The sequence below is a fragment of the Diadema setosum genome, chromosome 1 (genome assembly GCF_964275005.1).
Source record: "Diadema setosum chromosome 1, eeDiaSeto1, whole genome shotgun sequence".
NCBI classification, from domain to species: Eukaryota; Metazoa; Echinodermata; class Echinoidea; order Diadematoida; family Diadematidae; genus Diadema; species Diadema setosum.
Genome location: NC_092685.1, coordinates 47342773 through 47365916, shown reverse-complemented (window position 1 = coordinate 47365916; position 23144 = coordinate 47342773). Strand labels below are relative to the sequence as shown.

The 23144-nt window shown below is 38.0% G+C and overlaps 1 protein-coding gene across 1 annotated transcript in view; it reads right to left on the bottom strand.

Annotated features, from left to right (window-relative positions):
- Positions 1–23144, bottom strand: part of LOC140236595 (E3 ubiquitin-protein ligase TRIM9-like) — a 73486-nt gene that overhangs the window by 17375 nt on the left and 32967 nt on the right. The window contains exons 2-4 of the mRNA XM_072316521.1: positions 20377–20472; positions 18972–19064; positions 5436–5576 (exon numbers count right to left, since the gene is read on the bottom strand). Of these exons, the coding sequence (XP_072172622.1) occupies positions 5436–5576; positions 18972–19064; positions 20377–20472 (330 nt within the window). The remainder of the gene's footprint in view (positions 1–5435; positions 5577–18971; positions 19065–20376; positions 20473–23144) is intronic.

Here is a 23144-nt window from a genome sequence, read left to right as displayed (position 1 = left end):
ATTTGTCCATCTTTTTCGACCCTTTCTACAATATCATACTGCCACCGGACATTCTTAGATGAAGCAACAGCTGAAAAATGCCTTTTTCAGCCAAAGTTCAGTGACATTTGACCTTTAACCTGGAGAGATTTTGCATTAAAGGGAAGACAAACCCCAAGAGCAATGTGGATTGAGTGAAAGCAGCAACATTAGTAGAACACATCAGTGAAAGTTTGAAGAAAATCGGACAATCGATGCAAAAGTTATGAATTTTTAAAGTTTTGGTGTTGGAACCGCTGGACGAGGAGACTACTAGAGGTTATGACGTATGAGTGGACAACAATACCAAGAAAATATAAAGAAAATTCTACAAAAATCCATTTTTCATGAAAATTACAAAATCCATCAACTTGATATTGACATATGTTAAGGGTAGCAATTATTCCCCCTGCTTTCTGAAAGAGGTTGGTCCATTGCTCTTTCATAATTCTAGAAAAGTGAATTTTTGTTGAATTTCCTTTATATTTTCTTTGTATTGTTGTCCACTCATGCGTCATATCCTCTAGTAGTCTCCTCGTCCAGCGGTTCCAACACCAAAACTTTAAAAATTCATAACTTTTGCATCGATTGTCCGATTTTCCTCAAACTTTCACTGATGTGTTCTACTAATGTTGCTGCTTTCACTCAATCCACATTGCTTTTTGGGTTTACCTTCCCTTTAAATCTAATCAGCCCATACACGTTTCATACCCATAGCATACCTGGGCCTTGTACCGATCCACAGATCAGTTTTCCTTTAATCATGACAAGATACAGACAACCCAAAAACTTATTGCATCTGATGCTCTCAAGGGCGGAGGCATAAAAATGGATGAAAACAATATTTTTTCTCTCTGATACATTTTTGTCTATAAATGCACAGCAGCACTGAACTTTCCCACACAGTAAGAGAAAAAATATACACTTTTTCTCATTTTTTCTCATTTATGAACTAAAAAAGACGTGAAACATAGGTAGTGGAAACATTTCATCATAAAATCTTCTTTTAAGATTTCTACAATGCAAGAAGATGGAATTTGTTCCATTCTAACACCTGGTACATGTATGCCTCCCATACACTCTAGGAGAAAAACAGAAGTGATCTTTAATATCTGAGGAGGAAAAAGCAAAAGAAAAAACTTCTTCAAACAGAGATGATGGCAAATATGATATCAAAGTGACTGAGATATTGAAAATTTAATCACATTCACTTTGCTTACTGCATAAAGAACCTCCATTTAGAGAATTTTTCTATAATTTGTATACAAATTGTAACTAAACCACTTGGTTTACCTGCACTCATGTTAAAGTTGTATCCCGAGAGAGTCAAGATACAGTATTTCGATGCTAATGACATACATACATGTACGTATATGACCCTTGACCACAGCATATATATTCAAGTAAGTTGTTTTCATTCATGATCTACTGTACCTAATAACAAGGATGTGGGCTCAGTGCATTTCCTTGTTTCTTCAACCATATCAAAAAGATACTTTCACTAATTTTACTCCTGTCATGTCTACAATGTACAAGAAAGGAGGGCAAATTGACAGCGTATTGACGCAATCTCTAGTAAGCAATGCTCACTCTACCCAGGTCTGGTTTGATTGTAATAGAATTCATTACACTAGAGTCCGATCTAACAGACCTCCCAACTTTTCTGACTGAAAAATAGGGATGATTTGGCTCAAAACTAGGAAAGAAAGAGCAGTTCCCATAGGAGGGTGTAGTAAAATTATCTAGAAAATTAGGAAACTCCTGTTGAAACAAGAGCTTGGAATGGTCAAAATTCAGATTCTTTCTTCTAAATTCAGTATAGTTCGACGGTCTGGATCTAATGAGTTTGAGTGTCTGTTATATGCATCAGAGCATGGCTATACCAGCAAACAAAACATCAGCCTTGCATGTAGACTAGCCACCCACAGCCTCCAGTCTTACAGGGGAAACGGTGATGCAGGTCAATGGTAGGGAGGAGAGGGAGACGGAGAAGAGAGAATTGGTAGTGATGAGGAGGAGAGAGATGGAGGAAGGCGGGGGGGGGGGGGGGGGAAATATGAGTGATGCCTTTTGTCTTCAGCCGATGAGTCATCCCGACCTTAATACCAGTCTCCGTGACAACACTCATAATTGTGGCTTTAGATGCCTTACGCCAGCCCCGGTTACCATGGTCCCCGTGTCTCTCCTGCCATCAAACGAAAACAGGGCTTATCCTTCCACTGCATCTGAACTCAGGAGATGAAGATATCTTACATTTATGACTACTACTGGGAAAGTGAAAAATGTCAGACTGTGCTTGACTTCATTTCATCTCCCCTGCATTTCTTTCTCAGATAGTAGCCCCTGTTTTTGTGATAAAGCATCATTATCTGTACAACTAGCTTGTAGCAGTCTGAAGCTTGCGTATGAAAACATACAAATGTAGTATTCAGTTCATGTCGTAGTGATCAAAAAACATCTGAAATGATAATTCTGTTAAGATTCTCTAAGATCTCCAGTTACTGACATCATCACTTTAAGGGGCAATTATTGTTAAATTCTTATTTCATTTTCTTTAAAGCCACTGAAAACCTAGAAAATTGAGGGTCAAGGCATTTTAATGCAAGGCGTGCAAATTCCAAGAAATAAAATGTATTTACTGGCATCTTAGTATGAATGGTTGCAATGAAGTTGACATGCCCACTATAGCAACTACTGGTCATTTCACTTTGCTGTTAATACACAACATGATCACAAATTTCATCTACCATCCTGTCAAAGTATCAGAGGCTTGTCACAACCCTCACTCTACAGTCCGGCTGGATGTGACATCTAGGCATTCTTCTCATCTATGTGAGTCATCTTACTGATCACAGCAATGATGACATTTCAGATGAAATCACCTACATTCCAAACTCCAGACCCCATTTCATAAAGTTGATATGATAGCAGCTCTTGCTGGAATGGCAATTGTCATGACAATGACAAGAATCCAGCTTCCTGATTGGCTGTTGCTATTGGAAGTTGACATTCCAGTAAGAGTTGCCATCCTAACATCTTTTAGGAAATGGGGCCCAGGTTTTTTTTTTTCGTTCTTTTTTTTCTAACAGACTTCAGCAATGATCTACAGTGATCATATCAATCAATTTCTTCACCACAGAGGTTGTTCTCTTGCAATAATGATTCATGCAAATGAATTTTTTCATGTACTCTAATTGAAGAAAGCTAATAGCTCAGACACACATACACACATCCACACACACATATTAATACACACACAGTTAGAGTATCACTTTCTTACACTGACATACAGATTATGAAAAATGGGCTGTCTACTGTCCTTGTGGTATCAACAGTTCCCTCATACACCCCCCCCCCCCATAAAAAGGTTACACACTAAAAAAAAACCCTTCAGATCTGTAATAGCCTCAAAAGAACCAAATCACTCCATTACTCTAGAAGATCTCTTTAACATGGGTCACATCATTCACTGACAGCCTGGTGGCAGAAGTGTCACTCATACATCTATTTTTTTTCTTCTATTCAAATGTTTCTTTATAGCAAACTCATTATCTGTACATTGACTTCATTTTTCACTGACCTATTCTTTCAGAGTTCAGAGAGAGAGAGAGAGAGCAAGAGAGAGAGAGCAACAAAAATATCACTTTGCCTTGAGTTATAATGGGTGAGTGCCTTCACATGTACATTTCTAGATAGATTCGCACAAAATATATTTTTTCTTTGACAGTACATTTATTGGAATTAAGTTTAATATTATCATCCCACGCCCTAGCCCTTTGTACCTCAGAAGAAGACACAATCATGTACCTTACCCGTAACATTGCTACCTTATGATGCCTTCTCGTCTTGTTCTAAATAGTAATGATAAATAGACAATAGAAACTTACACTATGTGATTTTTTCTTTCAAGTTCAACTGCCAAGAAAGATCTACTTTATGCAATATGAGCAAAAGTAACACACAAACACACACACACACACACACACACGCACACGCAAACACACACACACACACACACACACACACACACACAAATAAGTTGAAGGAAGCAGGTGAAATGAACAACTCAGCCATTTGTAATCTGGGCAAAAAACAGCTCTATTTGGACTGCATTACCAACTGACCTCATACAGTTTGTATCATGTCTAGACAACATGAATCATACAGAAGCCTGAAACACTACAGCAGTGCCACATGAAATCAAGCCAGCTGCCACTGCTCTTTTTTTTTTCCCAGCTAATGAGAAGCAAGTATTGATTTTTGTCTGCGAGCTTGGACACCGATATGATATTACATTCTTCATTTCTCATACATCAATAACCATCCTTATAGATTATCTTATTCCCCCAAATATCTGTCAGGATACATTTACACCCCACTGTATCATCTACTCTTCCAGAATGTGAGGCACTCTTTCAGAAATTGAGGCCCACTTTCAATAAGAGTAACACTCCAATCACTTAAATCAAAGTAAAACTCCCAAAATAAAGTATCTAAGATCCTAGACATCCTCAATAGTTGGAAGTTCATGGACAGGCAGTCTCGCCAATGGTTTCATCATCAGATAGATCACGAAAGAAGTAACCCCCCCCCCCCCATCACCTCTCTTAGGAACAACAGACACACTTACATCAACACTTATAGGAAAGAACCAGCAAGTATAGACAATAAAAGCAAAAGTGCATTTACATTCAATATCTTTGTTGAATACCCATGCAGCCTGTCTGAAGATTCCATATGTTCCCATGGAAACCCGCATCCACAACATGCTGCTTCAGAATCCAACATCTTGAAGATCCCTTCTCATAAAATTGCAATACGGCAGGGCTGCACACTAACCCATTATTTTCCACTGGTCTGACCCGTCTGTCAAAGCATGAGGTGTCTGTCGATCAGAACCAGTAGGCACCCAGTTTTTCCATGTTTTCTACTGTGCTCCATTTGTGAAAAAAGTTACTAGTCGACAGTGATTTTTACTGGTCAGGGACCATCAGACCAGTGCCAGTGTGCAGCCTTGAATCCTGTAGATTCATCTAAACATTGATGAGTAATCCGACTCATACAGGCCTACCTTTTTCCACTGTTTTGATGTTCGTACAAGCATTGCTTGGTATGATATAATATCAGGGTAACAATTCATAAAGGAATTGCAGGAGCAGTATCTGACTACTTGTACCTGAAATGGTATAAAGTTGTACAATGCAACATGACACAAAGTGTCTTTTTTTACAAAAAAAAAAAAAAAAAATCTTATTTCTTTCTCTTGTCAATAATAACATTTGATTTTGTAACTAGAACTGTAATCTGTGATTCTGGTTTCTGTGACACAAAATATTATGACAAGACAAATTTTCCATGATGGAAAGTTTGCCTAAGCAATGGTTAATTTTTTTTTTTTTAAAATCATTAGTCCATACCATAAGAAATGCTGCTGGGTCCCCTTCCTTCATGACCTCTATGCTATACTCCAGCAGTCCTGTTGTTTGTTTCAGTTTGCTGCTGCACTGGCCAATGTGGTTCTTCAGCATCTTTGTCTTGAACTCCTTTTCTCTCTGAACCTAGTGAGAAAGCAAGGAAACAAAGAAACATAAAAATCACAAGCACATTGGACTGGTACATTTGCAAGATTCTAGTGAGATATGGATGGCATCGCAAGTTGCCAGGCAATGCTAAAATTGAATTTGCCAGTCAATGACTGTCAGACATCTAAACAAGCAACTGACAGTGACAAATCCAGAAAGGTTGTTGATGTAAACTCTGGCAAGTCAAAAGCATCTTATTTTTCTCTATGGTAGAAGCACACTGCAGCTTATGCTAGCATATACCAAGATTTTGTTGACATTCATGCACTGTGACATCAATGACTATATGCATGCCTGAATGGAAAAAGTTTCCCACACATACATAAGTGGAATGTACAAAGATTAGTGAAACATTTTGAAGTGGCAGTTTGAGGAAAACTGGACCATCCATTACAATATATGGATTCTCAAAGTTTTGGTGGAATTTATGTGCCACTTTCTATAGACGGGAACTCCACAGCCATTTGTGATGTCATAACGGTAGAGTACACTACACAAGAAAATTTCTAGGACATCAAAAGAGCACTTGATCTTCCACAAGGAAGGAATATTAGAATAACTAGAATAAAAATTCATTAGAATATTAACCATTCATTTTAACCTGTAGCTCAGTATCAGGTCAAGGTATTGTATACTTTTCAAGAAAAGAAAAATGATATCTGAATTCCCTCTTTAAGAAATGTATACTGTATTACATTTCAAAGTTAAGTTCACATTTTCATCTTTTAACCTTGACCTCTGACACAGTAAAGTCTGCCTCGCAGTCAGATCATCTTGCATCAAAACATGATCCTGGCAAGAGGCTGATTGAAGCCATCATTCAGTATCAATCATCAGAGGCAAATGACGCCTGACTTTACCTTCCATGAATATTGGCATGGTTCACTGATACAAATTAGAAATACTCTTTGGAAAAAAAGTAGTTGCTCTCTAAAGAAAATGGGCATTACAAGAATACAGATGTAAAAACAGTAAACAGTTCACAAAACACTCATGATATCCAAGGCTGTAACTTGCTTGTGTTGTATAAGAAGTCAGCAAAAGTTCAAATGAGAAGGTGTTCAATTAATGCTGTGCAAGAGCATTGACATGGACTCTTCTTTTTTTTTCTCTCATGAACATGAAACAAGCCACAAACTTGTATTCATCTCTCTCAAATAAGAATCCATGCCTGGATTAAGGGGCAGAGTAATGGAGCAATAAGGAGAAAGATGATGTGGCTAGACACAGCTCCCACACATTTGAGTGGGAAGATCCATATATGATTCTTACAAAGAGAAAGATAGGAAACAGAAAGCGGAGAAGTGGGGAGGAAATGTAGAAATTATACAGTAAGGAGGCAGTGAGGAGCAGGCCCTGGTGAGAAGTGAAAAAAAAAATGCATTACAAGCTAAAAAGTCTCTGGGGGTTATGAAAAATTTCTGCATGTATATGAGCATCAATATCACATTAACAATCTACATGAAAGCTATTTTCTCCTGTCGCATAAAAGACTCATTGCTGTTAAAGGTAGGGAATCCCATTTGCACGCCTTAAATGAAGAGTTGTATAAATACAGTGGTATGCTGAAGAGAGTATCATTTTGGAAACTCCCATAAAGTATTGAAAGTGTAAGGTAACATTTAGTACATTTTTTTGACCGTTAGATTTTGAATTGAATTGTTTTTGGGGCTCACCGTAAATTCCAGTACATTACTAGGCTACCTTTGCAGACCCATGTACTGCATGTGTGTCCATCATGTATATTTTGTGAAGAAAGTTCATCAACACTTACAAACATATTTCTATATCGTCTTGCCACACATTCTATATGTCATTACATCAGTTCTTGTACTTTTAGATTTGTGTTTATAGATCACAAATACAGAAGAATGCAACAAAAAGGCTTAAGTGTGGCTGACACACAGAACTACTGAGTAGTTGAGTTTTGTGCATTATTCAAATTTTAGATAACTGTTGACTTCCAAATTTCTAAACAGTGGCCTAAGCAAGTCCCCTGAGGTTCATATTTAATGTTTTGCTGCATTTTGGGAGGTCTGTAAAAGGTATCCCCTACCTTTAAAGCTATGTGATAATTTGTTTTGAGAAAGAATTTCTGCCTCTGAAGCATACAGCTGAAACAAAAAATGCCAGAAGTTTTGGCATTAAAGGGACTGTACAGTACTGGTTGAGGTAAGGGATTCATGTTTTGAACATTTCTAAGTGAGATAATGAGAAACCTCTTATGAAATATGAAAGAGCGTGTAATTTTAAGAAGGATTCAACGTTTATTTGATGAAAATTGGTTTTGAAATGGCCAAGATATCCAAAAAAGTGATAATAATAAAAAGCGACAGGCCACAACTTTATTAGGATCTCTTTGTTTCACCTTGTTTTTGGATATCTCAGCCATTTCAAAACCGATTTTCATCAAATAAACTTTTGATATCCTTTAGAATTGCATGCTCTTTGACATATGATAGAGTGGTTTCTGAATATCTTGCGTAACTTTAAAAGCTAAATCCTCACCTCGACCAGAACTGTACACACCCTTTAAGCTAGGTAGGAAGTAGCCTTTTGCCAAGGCCCTCTCACTGTATGGTGGTGGGTGAATGGAGGCAAATGAAGCGAGCTCGGCAGAGCTGGACAGCGCAAGCGCCTTGACAAAAGACAAGATAGGAAGGGAAGGGCACTCTCCGGACACCACTGACTGTAATGGATGGGCTGTTGATACACGTCATGCTGAGTGGTCAAGCTAATGGTCATCAGCAGGGTGTGAGACGGCCACAGCTAAAAGGTGACAAGTGATGATAAGGGGTGTTACATCAAACACCTTTCCACAAATTGCTTGATGAGATGCCTGGTGGTGTCTTTGAATTACACATTGACAACTATGATCCATGAGTTTGAGTTTTTGTTGTTGTTGTTGGTTTCTTTCTTTTTCTTTCTTTCTTTCTTTTATGCTCAATTCATTTAGCAATTTGAGCGCTGCAGTGCTTTTTATCATGATCACTAGAATAGAAAGCTTTTATTTAAAAGTCTAGACCCAAATTAAACACGTTTCTATACCATTTGCAATATCTGAGTTTCCCTTACTACATTGTATATGTGGCATTTAGCAAGTCTGTGCATGTGTGTATTTGAGTGCATGTGTCTGCGTTTTTTCAGAGTTAGCGGGTTAGGCACCTTACATTTGGATGTTTCATAAAATGACTACCTCTGCTAATGACTTGATAATGCTGTGCCAAGGAGTTCATACTTTATAAAGGTATAAAGACAATATATTTATGGCTTAGTTGTCCACAGATAATTGACAGTTATAGGGCTATGTCTTGGTTTGGTACGTTGATCATCTATAATTTCAAATATTGGTTACGTATCAATATCAATGTCATTCGTTTGAGTTGAGTATCAAACCATTGCATAAACATGAATTGGAGTTGGCAATTGTAGAACTTAAATGTTCTGAAGTTGGGTATTACAGATTTTTTAGAGAGTATCCTAAATGGCCTTATTGCTTTATTATACTGCCATGAGCATAATATCGTGTGCAATTAGGGATGTTCTGAAGTTGGGTATTCCAGATTTTTCAGAGAATATCCTAAATGGCCTTATTGCTTTATTATACTGCCATGAGCATAATATCATGTGCAATTAGGGATGTTCTGAAGTTGGGTATTACAGATATTTAGAGAGTATCCTAAATGGCTTTATTACTTTATTATACTGCCATGAGTATAAAATCATGGTGCAATTAGGAAAACGAAACAAAGGACAGAAAGACTCAGTGATGTGTGGTAAATGGCCACTGCAGTAAAAATGATAATGTAATGAATAGCATTCAATAGGCCTATATGTTAGAAATAACACTAAACAGAGTTAGAAATAGACTGATTTTTTGCTTAGCTTTAGGCAAATTTTGACCTGAAATTTTTTTTAAAATCTTCTTTGCAGAAACAAATGACACACTAAAGCCATTAAAGGAGCTGAAGGCCCGAAGAATGACTAAGTGCAGGCTGCTTTTCTAAAAGCACACTGGACACCAACTGATGAAGAAGCCCCCTCAAATACATTTCAGTGGGTGCATAAAAGTTTCTACTCCTGCATCCAGGAATGCCAAGCATCAATATGGCCTTTCAATCAGCGCAATCCCCCACGGTCTGCTACAACATCATCCAACGCATCCAGTCTGTCATGAGTATTTGCCCCGCGTCACCACACGAGGCTCAATGCCCCAGACCAGGTAGAATAATCAGATTACACGAATCCCGCATCCACACATGCCCAAGATCACAGAAACATGTGACGGCTTTCTGTAGCATTTTCGCGGGACATCAGCACCAATCATCATTGGGTTCGTCGCACCCGAAGATCTGGGGTGAATCAAAGTGGAAATGACGGATCATCACATTGCCTCACATTTTTTCTGGAGTGACTGATGTTTCACACTTGTGTCTGACTGAAATGAAGACAATCAATGAACCATTTTATTAGCTCATCTGGATGTAATTCCTGAGATGGGTTACAGTGATGACACCATTCATATGTGATGGTGCCAAAGTAGGAATGTTCATCATTATGTGCATCATGCACAGTCACACTTGAGTAGCTGAGCAGCTGTCTCGAATGCCTAATTTGCATTCACGTAACCCTTTTTGATTTCATTGTAAGAATATGTTTCTAGGGCTTGATCCATTACATATGAAAAATAATAAGCCAGGAAGGAGTTGAATAACACGGTACTACACAAAACTAATTATAATACACGTTTCACAGTTAACCTGATGATACAAAAGTAGAGCTATAATCAAATCATTTGATAGGTAAATCAAGGAATATCTAACAAAAGTTTCTATCAGAAGGAAAAGTTTGCTCTAAAGTCTCCAAAAATGTCAATTTTGCTAGGGGTTGTTGCCTTGGTGATATAAAGTAGCTGTAAGAAAAGAAAGTCTATTTCATTTGTGTGCGGTGTTTTTAATCATTTTTATTGTTGCTCTTTTTTGGGATTAGTCATCCAGCTTATGACATTGCATTCAACACACCTGCTTCAATTTTCCCATCATGCAATTTGTATCCATGCGATCTCTTCGTAACAGCCACACCATGTGCCATGTCTACATGGTTCCTTGAAGATCAACCAACATGAATGCTGTAATGTTGCACAAGTGATATTTTTGACTGCTGCATCATGCCATAAATTTCTATTTTGTCTTCTCGCCCACAAGTCGCAATAGAAAGTGCTCAGATAGGATTATTGTCCAACGAACAAGGACACCAGCTGGTAGCGTTCTGTTCGCCTCAGGTAAGACAGTGTGTTTCATCATCTCCCAGAGTTTTCACAACCTCCCCTCCATGAGTCAGCATCAAGTCATCAAGGCCGGTATTTGGGAGAGCATCATTTATTGATGCTGGCCTGCCTGGGCGATGGAGTGTGCACTACTCACATCCAGACTGATTGATGTCTTGGTGATTACTGTGCCAAAAACGATACACACAAAACTTCAGTAGCACGTCCCATTTCTCCCGATTGTACAAAGTCTTTGAATTACCTTCTCTTTCTTTCTGTTTTTCTTTTGAAGCCAGGTGAGACATGATGTAAAGGGATGCCCAAACAATTGTGTGATGATGTGGAATGACGTTGTCATGGCAACAGCAACCATTACTCCTGAATCATACCAGTGACACATACTCTGGACACAAATTTGTTGGTATAGTCTTACCTGCTAAGGCATTTGTTTACAAGGTCTGTTGAGACTAGCCAAACAGAGATGTCTTTTGATCTGACTGAAATAAGATATTTTATCTCCTTTCCTCATCCTGTCTACAAAAAGCAGAAAAGTTGGCACTCTGGCCCACTGAACTTGGCTTACTTTTATGATACCAAACCAGCATTCTCTACCCATGCAGTGCTGTATTTTGTTGAAAAGCAGATGCCCGATTCCATGTACATGTTGCCACCGAAACAAAGATAGCTTTCCCTCCTCCCCATCCCAAAACCTACCAACCAACCATCCAACCTCCCAACCTCATCCTCCCTCCTCCTAATATCGCTTGATTTGATTTGCTTGCGTGTCATCTCTCGACTGGCAAGCCTAGCGCTGCATCTCGGGATCACGAGCTGATGACAGACCGGTCCCACTCTTCCCCATCCCATCGATAGACATCCTCCCGGATGTCACTGAGATATGATTGGTCTTATCTGGACAGTAATGAGCCCACTGGATGGGATGATGCCAAGTGGAGAACTTGAACTCGCTATAAACACCAAAATGAAATCTGTTGACAGATAATGGGGCAATGTTTTGCTACTGCCAATTTCAGTGTGATGCCAGGAAAAGTATCTATTCATATAAGAGATGAAACAGATACATTTGTATAATGCCAAAAGTAGTCACTGTAAGAAATACAAAAGATTGGAAAAAAAAGATAGCACTGTATTGTCGCCTATAAAAACTGCAACTAATATTGATATGAATGACAATAAAGAGTAAAAGAGGCACACTGACAGGCTATCCTATTAAAAAAGAGAAAGATTAAATATGTAATGGAACTATATGGTGATAAAAACAAGAAAAGGCACACAAATCAAGTCTGAATAGATCTCAAAGGTAAAGGGATGTCAGCAAAATTGTCTCAGTATATTAGACCTTTGAAATGCAATTTATTTGACAAAAGCATTTGAATGTTGACATCTGTGGTGACCAATTGCTTACATTTTGAGGCAAACTACTGTACACTAGCATTGATTTGTGTCAAAATCACATTATTCTTACAGAGTGCTTGAAATATATGAGACCGCTCTATTATTCTTTACCAACCTGTACAAATAAATGGGAGCGCTTTTTCTGATACATCATTCAGAATATACTTCAACTGTTACAGTCAAACTGGATTTTTAAAAAATGCAGTAAAAAATTCATGCAAAAATGATGACAAAGAAACCTTCAGAAAGACCCTTTACAGTATTCCAAATCCATCAGGTTCCGAGACAGGGTTCCTACAATCAAATCAACCTCTAAAGACTAGGTTATTAGATCCAAGTAAGAGCTGCCTATAAATGTTCCCCTTCAACGAGGAGACTGATGTCTCTAGAATATCAAATCATGGTTTCCGCTGTTGCCCGCTTATTGCTCATCTGCCTGTACAAATAGTATGCCTTTCTCGGAGCGCAACGACCCAGCTCGCCTTACAAGTGCAGTCTGTGCAATTACTGTGATTTGGATTGGGATGGCTTCCACTGGGGAACGGGCTGGAGATGAGCACGGGGGATTTCACCGTCATTATTTATGGCTTGTCGGCATTCCTTGGGGTAGCCTTTTCTTTTTTGTGCTTGGGGATTATGACTCAGTTCTTCCTGTCTAATTAATCCTCCATTACCGCATCTGCATCATACTGACAAGTGCAAAGGGAAAATGAGAAATAATATGTAAAACGCTGGAGCGAGGAGAAGATACAGATTTCATTGAAACTGAATCAGAAAAGACGAAAAAAGAAGCGACTGCAAAAGGAGCTGGGAGACAAGGGGAAATGGAATGAGAGGAATGAAAGCGACTACAGTTGAGTCAAAGGAGCCGAAATATAGTGAGAAATATGAAGGAAAACTGAAACGTGATGAGACTGAAAGACAGTTGACTACACAAACGAGTGAAAGTGATGAGATTGTAAGGCCATGACAAAAGGAAGTGAGGAAAAAGAGAGACAGAATCTTTGTTTTGCTTTACAATCTGAGAGGAGAAATAGAAGTATACTCTCAGAATGCTCTCGACATTTTGCATATTCCCTTGAGGACACAACATGCTGAGCATGGTCTGTGCTCACTCATGAAACTGCCATGGTGATGAGAAAATAGCTTTAGCCTGATGTTTAGCACAGAAACACTAGTAATTTCAAGAATGTTTTTGTTATTCTTGCTATTTTTGCTGTTCCGAGGCAAGGCAGAAAGTTAAAAATATTAATTGATTTATGTAACTCCATAGATAGAAAGGTCAACTACAACAAAATCACTTTCAATAGTGTACTGAGACATTGTACGAGTAAGACAGAGATTATTGTTCACTTGCAATATGCAGAGCTATGCCGAGAAAATTCTGGCTGTACGCATAACTTGTGGGTCAGCTCCAATTAAGAGCATTCTTGTGTCCAGTAAATCATTAGTCCAGTCTGACTGGTGGACTGTGACAACCACACTACTATGGTTGGCTTTACCTGAAGGCTCCTACCAATTAGGCCATCACATTAATTAGTGGTAGGACTGTTTGCTCTGTAAAACAAGCATGAAATATTGTAATCAATAATCTCTACTACACTCTCCTAGATAGCAATGAACTATTTTGGTTGAGTAGAATCGCACAGTACTTGTAAGCATTGATCAACAAGGAATTCAAAGCCACACATTTAAATGTATACCTTCACAATGAAAGGAAACACTCAGTTTGGGACACAAAAAGAGGAAAGTATCCATGCATTTTAAAATGTCATAAGTGTACTTGTATTTGTATGTGAGTCACATTCTAAGGGACTGATCACTCTAAAGTCATCAAGAGGCACTTTTTCCATGTACAAACAATGTTCTGCTTTCTATACACTTGAATAACTAGCCTTATTAACACACATATACAACTTTTCAGTTTTTGGATCTCGATGGAAAAATCAATTCAAACATGGTCAAAAACTCTTCTGTCTACACATGCAGCACTTTAAATCTCCAAAAACCATGGTCCCTAGACAATGACCAGGGCATGACCCCAAACACTCTCATTCGTCTGTCGGAGTGTTGTAAGTTGCATCATGGGACTAAAGGAATTGATTTCTTTTTTTTTGGCATGCAGTTCACACGCACACAAACACACACACAGCACAAGGCATATTATCACAAGGGTTAGAAAGAACATTGAAGATGGACCATTTTTTTATATTGCAATGCAGATTGCGACAAATGCAAAGGAAAGGAGATATTCAAAATCCCTAACAAACTTTCAAGTATGAGAGTCTGTGTCTAGAGAGTGTGAATAAGAGAGAGACGGATACAGAGAGACAGACAGACAGACAGACAGACAGACAGACAGACAGAAATGATATAAATACTGTATACACCAAATATTTTGCAAGGCCTTTATCTTTCACAAATTTCATGAGTCAGGTGCTATTTGCAAATATAAAAAATACACAAAAATATTAACTCTGATCCTGACACGAATGCACATGCCCACAAACATTTCTCCGTTCAGTTCTGTACACCACAATTGCAAATTTAAGCACTTGCAAAAGTCTAAACACACCCTTGGGTAACTTTTTTAATTGCACTACCATTGAAAAATATGTGAGGAAACTTTGTAATAATTTGTACAGCAGTTTGTGGCACCATGCACAGGCTGTCAGTGCAATGAAAGGCAAAGCCAATCCTATCTATTAAAAATAAGCAAAAAAAAAAAAACCAAAACAACAAAAGCAGTGACGATGACTCACATTAATCGGGAGGAGGATGGGGCATTAGGGGCCCTCCTGGAAATAACCATTTTGTGTGCTTTTCATGTGAAATCAATTTCACATAATTCTCGGATACATTTGAATGTGATAAAAGCATGCTCAAGTCACCATCTGCTCTAAAAGATGTCAAACAGTACATCCCTTTCTTCCGATATGATGCTCTGTCCTCGTCAGCACATTGTGATCAGTGACTGGATTGGCAGAAGAGTCTAACACAGCTGAAACTTTCCTCTGTGTGAACATGGTGACAAGATTTGAAGGGATGGTATAGGAATGGTGGAGACGAGGATTGAGCTTTTAACTTTTTGCGAGACACCAAGAAACCATTTATGAAATAATACAGATCATACCATTCTAAGAATACTTCAAAGTTTATCTGAAGGAAATTGGTTTTGGAATGGCTGAAACATGCAAAAACAAAGTAAAACAAAGCAATCGTAATTAAAGGTGGGTCCCGCCTTTTATTAAGATTGCTCTTTTTGGATATCTCAACCATTTCAAAACCGATATTCATCAAATAAATGTTGAATTCCTCCTGAAATTACATACTCTTTAATATTTCATAAGAGGTTTCTCATTATATCACAGAAAAATGATAGAAACCTGAAGTTAGGTCTAAACCAAAATTATATGATCCCTTTAAACAAAGACGAGGCCGTCACATGTCCCATAATGAGAGACTCCGGGCCCAGACACCAGCCTTGGATGGCGTATTATTAATTCATAATTCATGGAGCCAGGCTGCGGCCACAGACATTTGTCAAGATGAGGTGCGGAAAAGTGCTTGCACAATATACAATACCAAACATTCGTACTTCTTCCTTTCTCTCCAGCTCTCTCTCTCTCCACAACAAATTGATATAAGTACCGCCAATTGCATCAGCATGGTATGTTTATTATTTTTGCTACCCTGCACGGACAAATTTGAATTGCAAAAGAGTTAGCACTTGGGACATTGACAATTTTTAGAATTAGTTTATGAAAATGTCAGCTAGGCTACCTTTATTTATTTAGTTAGTTTTTTTTTTTTTTTTGAGGGGGGGGGGGATTTCTTGTAGACAGTAGTGAGCATATTAGTGCTAAATTTAAGTCTTTAAAAAAAATCTGAAGTACCAATATCTATATAGTGTACGAGAGCTTGCATATATCCAAGATGGAGAAATGGCTATTTGTTTACCGAGGTATCCACACACTTTTCGTGTGGTGAGGATGCAGATATCAGACCTGTACAACAATACTTCTTGAAGTATTGTAAACACATTTGTATTAAGCTATCTCACTCCTTCTTTGGCAAATTCAATTTACGTGCTTGCACATAATTATATCAATCTACATAAATTTAAGCTACCATCTCATTCTCTTTTTCATGATGTTTTGCATGTAGGAAAAGTCTTGCCCACAAACTTAGGGTCAGAAGAATAAAAATTCTTACACTCCATCAAATCAGTACTCTCAGGCTCTCTTGAGTCTGTGAAGTCTTGAACAACATAAATTATTCATGGTTATGATTTTTAGTTCTTTTTCCAATTCCAGGAATCCTAGCAAAAATTTTATTGTAACTACAAGCAAATCATAAACCATAAAAATGTTTTTTATTTCAGGAAATCAATTAATGTACAAATGTACAAATACACCCACCAAAATGAGTATGTGCCATTTTTACTTTCTTGTAGAAATTTTGTTCATCTGCTAGATTTGTGAGGCTTATCACTGAAAGGCAGGTAGACACACACATGCACACACACAATAAATAAACTAAATTGCTAGAAAGCCATGTTTAGCCCAGTTTTGACTTCACAGCCAATTTAAGCGGCAAAAGCATAGATATTACTGACAGTTCCTTGTTGTGTCTCAAACTATTAGCGCACATGCAGAACCCAAGTAAACCTGACAAAAGTGATTGGAAAATTGTAGCGGAAAGACTCCACCCCCACACTTAATTCCAATTTGGTGAAGAGCCGCATCGAGTAATATCTCTCGACATTAATGAAAAGAGTGGAATGATGCACAGTAATGAAGATTGTATGAGCTCTAATGCTTTCAAAAATAACTTTACTGATTGGATTGATTACGCTGTATTGATGGTGATCTTATTGATGTTATTTGAGATACTTGAGAAGCACTGTACCTTCATTGGATGGGGCATATCTTGTTATAATTTTTGATGCACTTCAGTTATCCATTTCAGAACAAAATAACTGTCATTTTCACTCAATTGCTTTGTACTTTATGCTATGGCTTACATTCTGCTTAGAGTAGGGGCCACTCGGTTGTGACTGCATTCGTTTTATCTTTTATCATCTTCACAGCTGTGCTGATTTATTTTGAGTTTTATAAATTCATGGAATTTCCTCTATTTAGTGGTAAAGGACAGACTGCCTTCATATAATCTGATTTCTAAAGAGGCTTTCAAATTTACTTCTCAGTGACAAGCAAAATCTATCTCTAATGATCAATAACCTCAGGAAATCAACAAAGAAGTTATTTTCTGTGCAAGGACCAAGAAATGCATGACCCTACCGTGTTGAATATTAACATTTATTTCTTTTGTTTCTCTTCAATATCTGTAGATACAATACTGACATTGATATTATTCTGGATCATAATTACACGAGGAGCGCAATTGACATTTTTGCTTTCCTTTTAAATCATCTTCAGTCTTCAATACAGCCAAATTACTATAACACTGTCTGCTACTGCATAATAGTATTCATGACTTTGTTATGTGCAATGACAGAGATAATCATTAAAAAATTATTTTTTCATGGACACATCTTCCATTCTTAATGCCTCAATGACTTTTATGAGTACATGTTTCATGAATGGGCCAATGATTACTTCATGTAAATGATACCAAATACAAAGTACCTGGTTAGAAAATGAACCATCCATATCATGTTGATAATCATCATCAAAATTTTTACATGGGATAGAATGTGAATGACATTCATTTGGCAATTCTCAAGTCATTACAAAATTATAAAATCAGTAAAATGAAATTTGATACATCACCACAAAAACATTAAAGATATTGTGGAGCTGAGAGTGAAAATTACTTCAATGAGGAATTAAAGGAAACAGTATTTTACAAAACAAGCACACACGGTAGTGCCGTTTTCTTGGCTAAATGGCCCTCAAGCCCCATCGCTACACTACCATCACTTGCTGCCTTGCTTGGTTGGTTGCTTGCTTGGCTGCACTGATTGGGTGATTAAACGCTGCGTTCTGACTCATCTCGCAATGTTGGAGCAAGTGGCGCAATTTTCTGCAGCAATGGGCATGATTCACTGGGTTTCTACCACCCTAATCCCGCCGCAATTTTGCCATCATTTGCCGGTCACAATCTTGTCACACTTAAGTGATTTCACGCTCCGAGTGCACACACTCACACATGTGACTTGTAGTGCAAGCTAATAGAAATAGAAATCATGATGTCAATTTATGAATTCTTGCGGCAGTAGTCTCACCAGTTGAGTATTGTCAACCAGTGCTAACAAGGCTGGTAAGTAGGATGATTACAAACAGCCACAGATATTGTCGACTTGATTGACATCTGACGAGGAGTTTGTTGGTTTTTGAAGCTATCCTGTGCACTTGACTGCTGATGAACCAATTGACATCAGTAAATTTTACTTCATTATGAAGAGCAGTACTAGAAAAAAAAAAAAAGACTCATAATTTGTGCAATCAATTTTTCAAAGGATTTGCTAGAACTGCAGACTATGTCAGAGCATTGTACACAAAGCTCTGTTTGAAAATTTAATGTAGAAAGCTAAACAACTGAATAAAAAAGAAGAGTTCTATACAAATATTTGTTGCAAACAGAAAAAAGGGAATACCAATCAAATTTTGAGGACAAAGGTAGAGGAAATAAAGCTGAGATATCTGGCGCTTTTAGCATCTTACCTGCAGGATGAGCTGCTCTTTGCGTTTCTGCACCACGTTGATGAGTTCATCAAACTTTGCCACCAAACTGGCTTCAAAGTCCACACTGCTTTCCTGATGTATGCAAAAACACGCAAAGACAGAAGTAAATCTCATCAAATATTAGTCCTTAGAGACATGTCTTTTTCATATTCACCACAGTCTTGACAAATTGATCCCATCAATAAATTATAACATGCACACTCTCGATGGCAACTGAGTTATTGAGCCAAAAAGACCTTAATCACTTGCATCACCGCGAGAACAAAAAATACATCGCACAGCAAATATCATTCTAAGACAAGAGTTAAGACAATAGTGCTGATGTTTCAAAGAACAGACATCTTCACGCACTTTTGTTTAAAGTTTAACCATACATAAAGCAAGGTGATGTTTACACCAATGTATCATTCCATTAAGTCTATGAAATATCTCTGAATTAAAACAAACTATAGATGATATGATGACAACCGTAAATCACATGGATCTACATCATTCTATTATCAAGCACTTCAGTCTCTGACATGGTTGTCCCTATAAGAAAATATATGGTATTGATTTCAACAGAATATGTCAACTTTGAAGTACATTCCTTCTTACAAAAGCTGAGAGAACAAAGGACAGAAAGTATTCTTAACGACATGGAACATGACATGATTTATGGCTGGCAGTGACTTAAATTTTGCTGAAAAAGTTATTTAACACTGAAATGAAATGGGCAAATTTCAGAACTTCTACTGGTATTTCTTGAATGATTACATAGTTGCCTGCATGTTTAGTTTCCAGCATGTTTAATTCCCAGCATGGTTAGTCACCAGCATGGTTAGTTACCCACACAGTTACCACCACAGTTGGTTGCCAACATGGTAAGTAACCAGTTACCAGCATGGTCCATTGCCAGCATGGTCAGTTACCGGCATATTAATAGTTACCAGCATGGTTCATTACCAGCATAGTTAATTATCAGCACGGTTAGTTACAGGCATGGACAGTTACCTGCATGGTTTGTTACCAGCATGGTTAGTTACCTGCATGGTTAGTTACTAATGAGATTAGTTACCAGCACGGTTCCACCAGCATAGTTAGTTAACAGTATGGTTCATTATCAGCATGGTTCATTACCAGCATGGTTAGTTATCAGCATGGATAGTTACCAGTATGGTTAGTTACCAGCATAGTTAGTTACCAGTATGGTTCATTACCAGCATAGTTAATTATCAGCATGGTTAGTTACAAGCATAGATAGTTACCTGCATGGTTTGTTACCATTATGGTTAGTTACCAGCATAGTTAGTTACTAATGAGGTTAGTTACCAGCATGGTCAATTAACAGTATGGTTCATCACCAGCATGGTTGCTTGGTTGGTTATCAGCAATGTTTCCTTACCTGAACATGGTCTATTGTGTTCTTCAGATTAACCAGGAAATCCTTGGCACATTTGGCTTTCTCCGACAGGGAAGTCAGAGCCTGAGACAACTCCGTCTGCAAGATAAAGAAACAGCAAAAGGTTAAAGAGTTAGTGAAGATGTTTTCTTTTATTAATTCTAAAAGAAATGTATATACCACAGTTCATCATGTCCAACATTACTGCACTTCCCTGTGTGAAGCTACACTTAGATATATGCCTGTCCAGTGGCAGATCCAGGGGAGCGCATCGGGTGTGTGCCCCCCCCCCCTTATTTTTTTGTTAAAACAAAAGAAATAAAAAGAAAAAATGGGGAAGGGGTGCGTGTGCCCCCCTTTAATTGTGTGAAGGTGCCCCCTCATCACAGAATTCCTGAATCCACCCCTACTGTCTGTTCGACTGTTTAATCAGAAGTTTTGTCATAAGTCCATCCAATAGGTGAAGTATGGCGGAGTAGCTATAGGGGACAAAAACAGAAACCAGCAAGCCAGCACAAACAAAGACAATTTTGCCCACAGAAAACAACATATATCAAGCAGAAAATACACTGTCATCCATGAGCACAATGTTTCATCTCAATGTCGAGTACTATCACTGCATGACACAACAAGTGTCTGAGAGAAAAAAAGGGTGTTTATGAGAAAGTTTACAAATCGACAGGTCAGTAAACAGAGAACTAGAGGTAGAGAAACAAAATGAACTTGAGAGAAGAGAGAGATAGAGAGCCTGCTTGATGGGTAAATACTGAGAGTTAGAAAGAGATAAACATAGAGAATGATGCTGGTAAATAGAAAAAGAGCCCTACAGTGACCTCAAAATAGAGATACAGCTAGATGGATAGATAAAAATGAAATAGATATGTACAGAGATTCAGATGATAATAAAGATGTATAAGGTTACATAGAGAGGAAGAGAGAAAGAGAGACAGAAAGACAAACATGTGTGCCATACAAACATATATATATATATATATATATATATATATATATACATATATATATATATATACATATATACATATATATATATATATATATACATACATAGATCATATGAACCAGAAAGAGACAGTCAAGGGTTGTGAAGAAGGCAAAGGTCGCTGCTCGCTGACGGGGCGCACATAAACATTCAGCATTCTAACACTGTCTCCCCAACTCCTCCCCAGGGAGAAGATACCCGGTCTAACCTCACTCAATCGAACAAATTCTCCAGGCGCCTGTCATGCCTCGCTGCGTCCCATCACTATGCCTCCAATTTGTTTCTTTCAAACCATCCTGTTAAAACTCGCGAGCCTCTCAAAAGGCACATTAGGTCAAAGCCTCCTGTAGTACAATATTGTCTCATCTCGTCTTTGGACTGCCCTGCCAGAACCAACACATCTCTTAAAAAGCCTGTGCATCATGCAAAAACATCTAGTTGTTCACTATCATCTTGTTTTTCTCTCCCCACTGACCTGATTGAACCTAAATGTCTCTCAAGAGGGATGTTGACTCAAAACATTCTGTTGTACAATATTGTCTGCCTTGTCCAGTCAAATTCTGTGTTGCTAAAAATCAAGCGAGTCAATTACTGTATACGCCGAATATTTCGCAAGGTTTTTATTTTTGCGAATTTTGCGAGTCGGGTGCTATTCGCGAAATTAAAAACACGCGAAAATACTGACTCTGATCCCGATGTGGATGTGATGTACGCGGGTACATTTCTCTGTTCAGTGCAGGACTCCATGATTGCGAATTTAACCACTCGCAAAATTGTTGGGAATTCTTGATTCGCGAAAATTTACACTCGCATAATATATGGCATATCCAGTATCATCTCCTGTAATAGCCACAAGTATCTATCTGTTTCTCTTGACTTTCTATATCACACCTATGTTTGAACGATTGGTTATATGGATTAGCTGCTTTGAGTGACTCGGGTCTCACAAAAAAAACCAAAAAACAAGTTCACTAACATGTTCATGAATTTTGAATTCTATGATTAAGCAATGAATTTTGTGGTATCATAAATGCATACCAAGAAAAAAAAAAGAAAGTGTCCTACAGGGTATTTCTGTATTGCCTGTTGAAAGGGCAAAAAATAAGGGTGACCCATGTTCACATCAAAACATGAAATGCCAGGAATTGCAAAAACAGACATATATCAAAGGGTCTAGGGCAGTTACCCCCTGAACAATTACCCCAGACCCTTCCCCTAATAATAATCCTAAATCCTAAACCTAAACCTAACCCTAAACCAAAACCTAACCCATAACTTAATACTTACTCTAACCTTATCACTAACCAGTATTTAGATGGGGGTAATTGCCCTGATACGCATATCAAAAGGATGAATAAAACATACCTCCATATTCTAATTTGACAGTACCACAAAGACAGAGAGAGAGAGAGAGACTAAGTACTGCAGAATAAAACTTATCTTTGCTACATATTCATTTAGGCTGTGTTGCGAGAATAAGAAACACTGAAACTGTGTAGTCCCAACAACTACTAACTGTGTGGTATGGTATTGTGAAACCCTCATGGTTCATGCTAAAGCTTGCACCACAACAGCATGATTGAAAGACAATGGCACTGGTTAACACTGTGATTACTGCTGGCAACTTGGCTGTGTACAGTGTCCATGGCATATTATGGAGATGATCTGTTAAAGGATTAATGTGAAATAAGTGCATACTATTCATTGCAAGACAGCAGCCACACACACTCACAAGCTGACATTTGAAGCAACACAATGCATTTTCATCTAC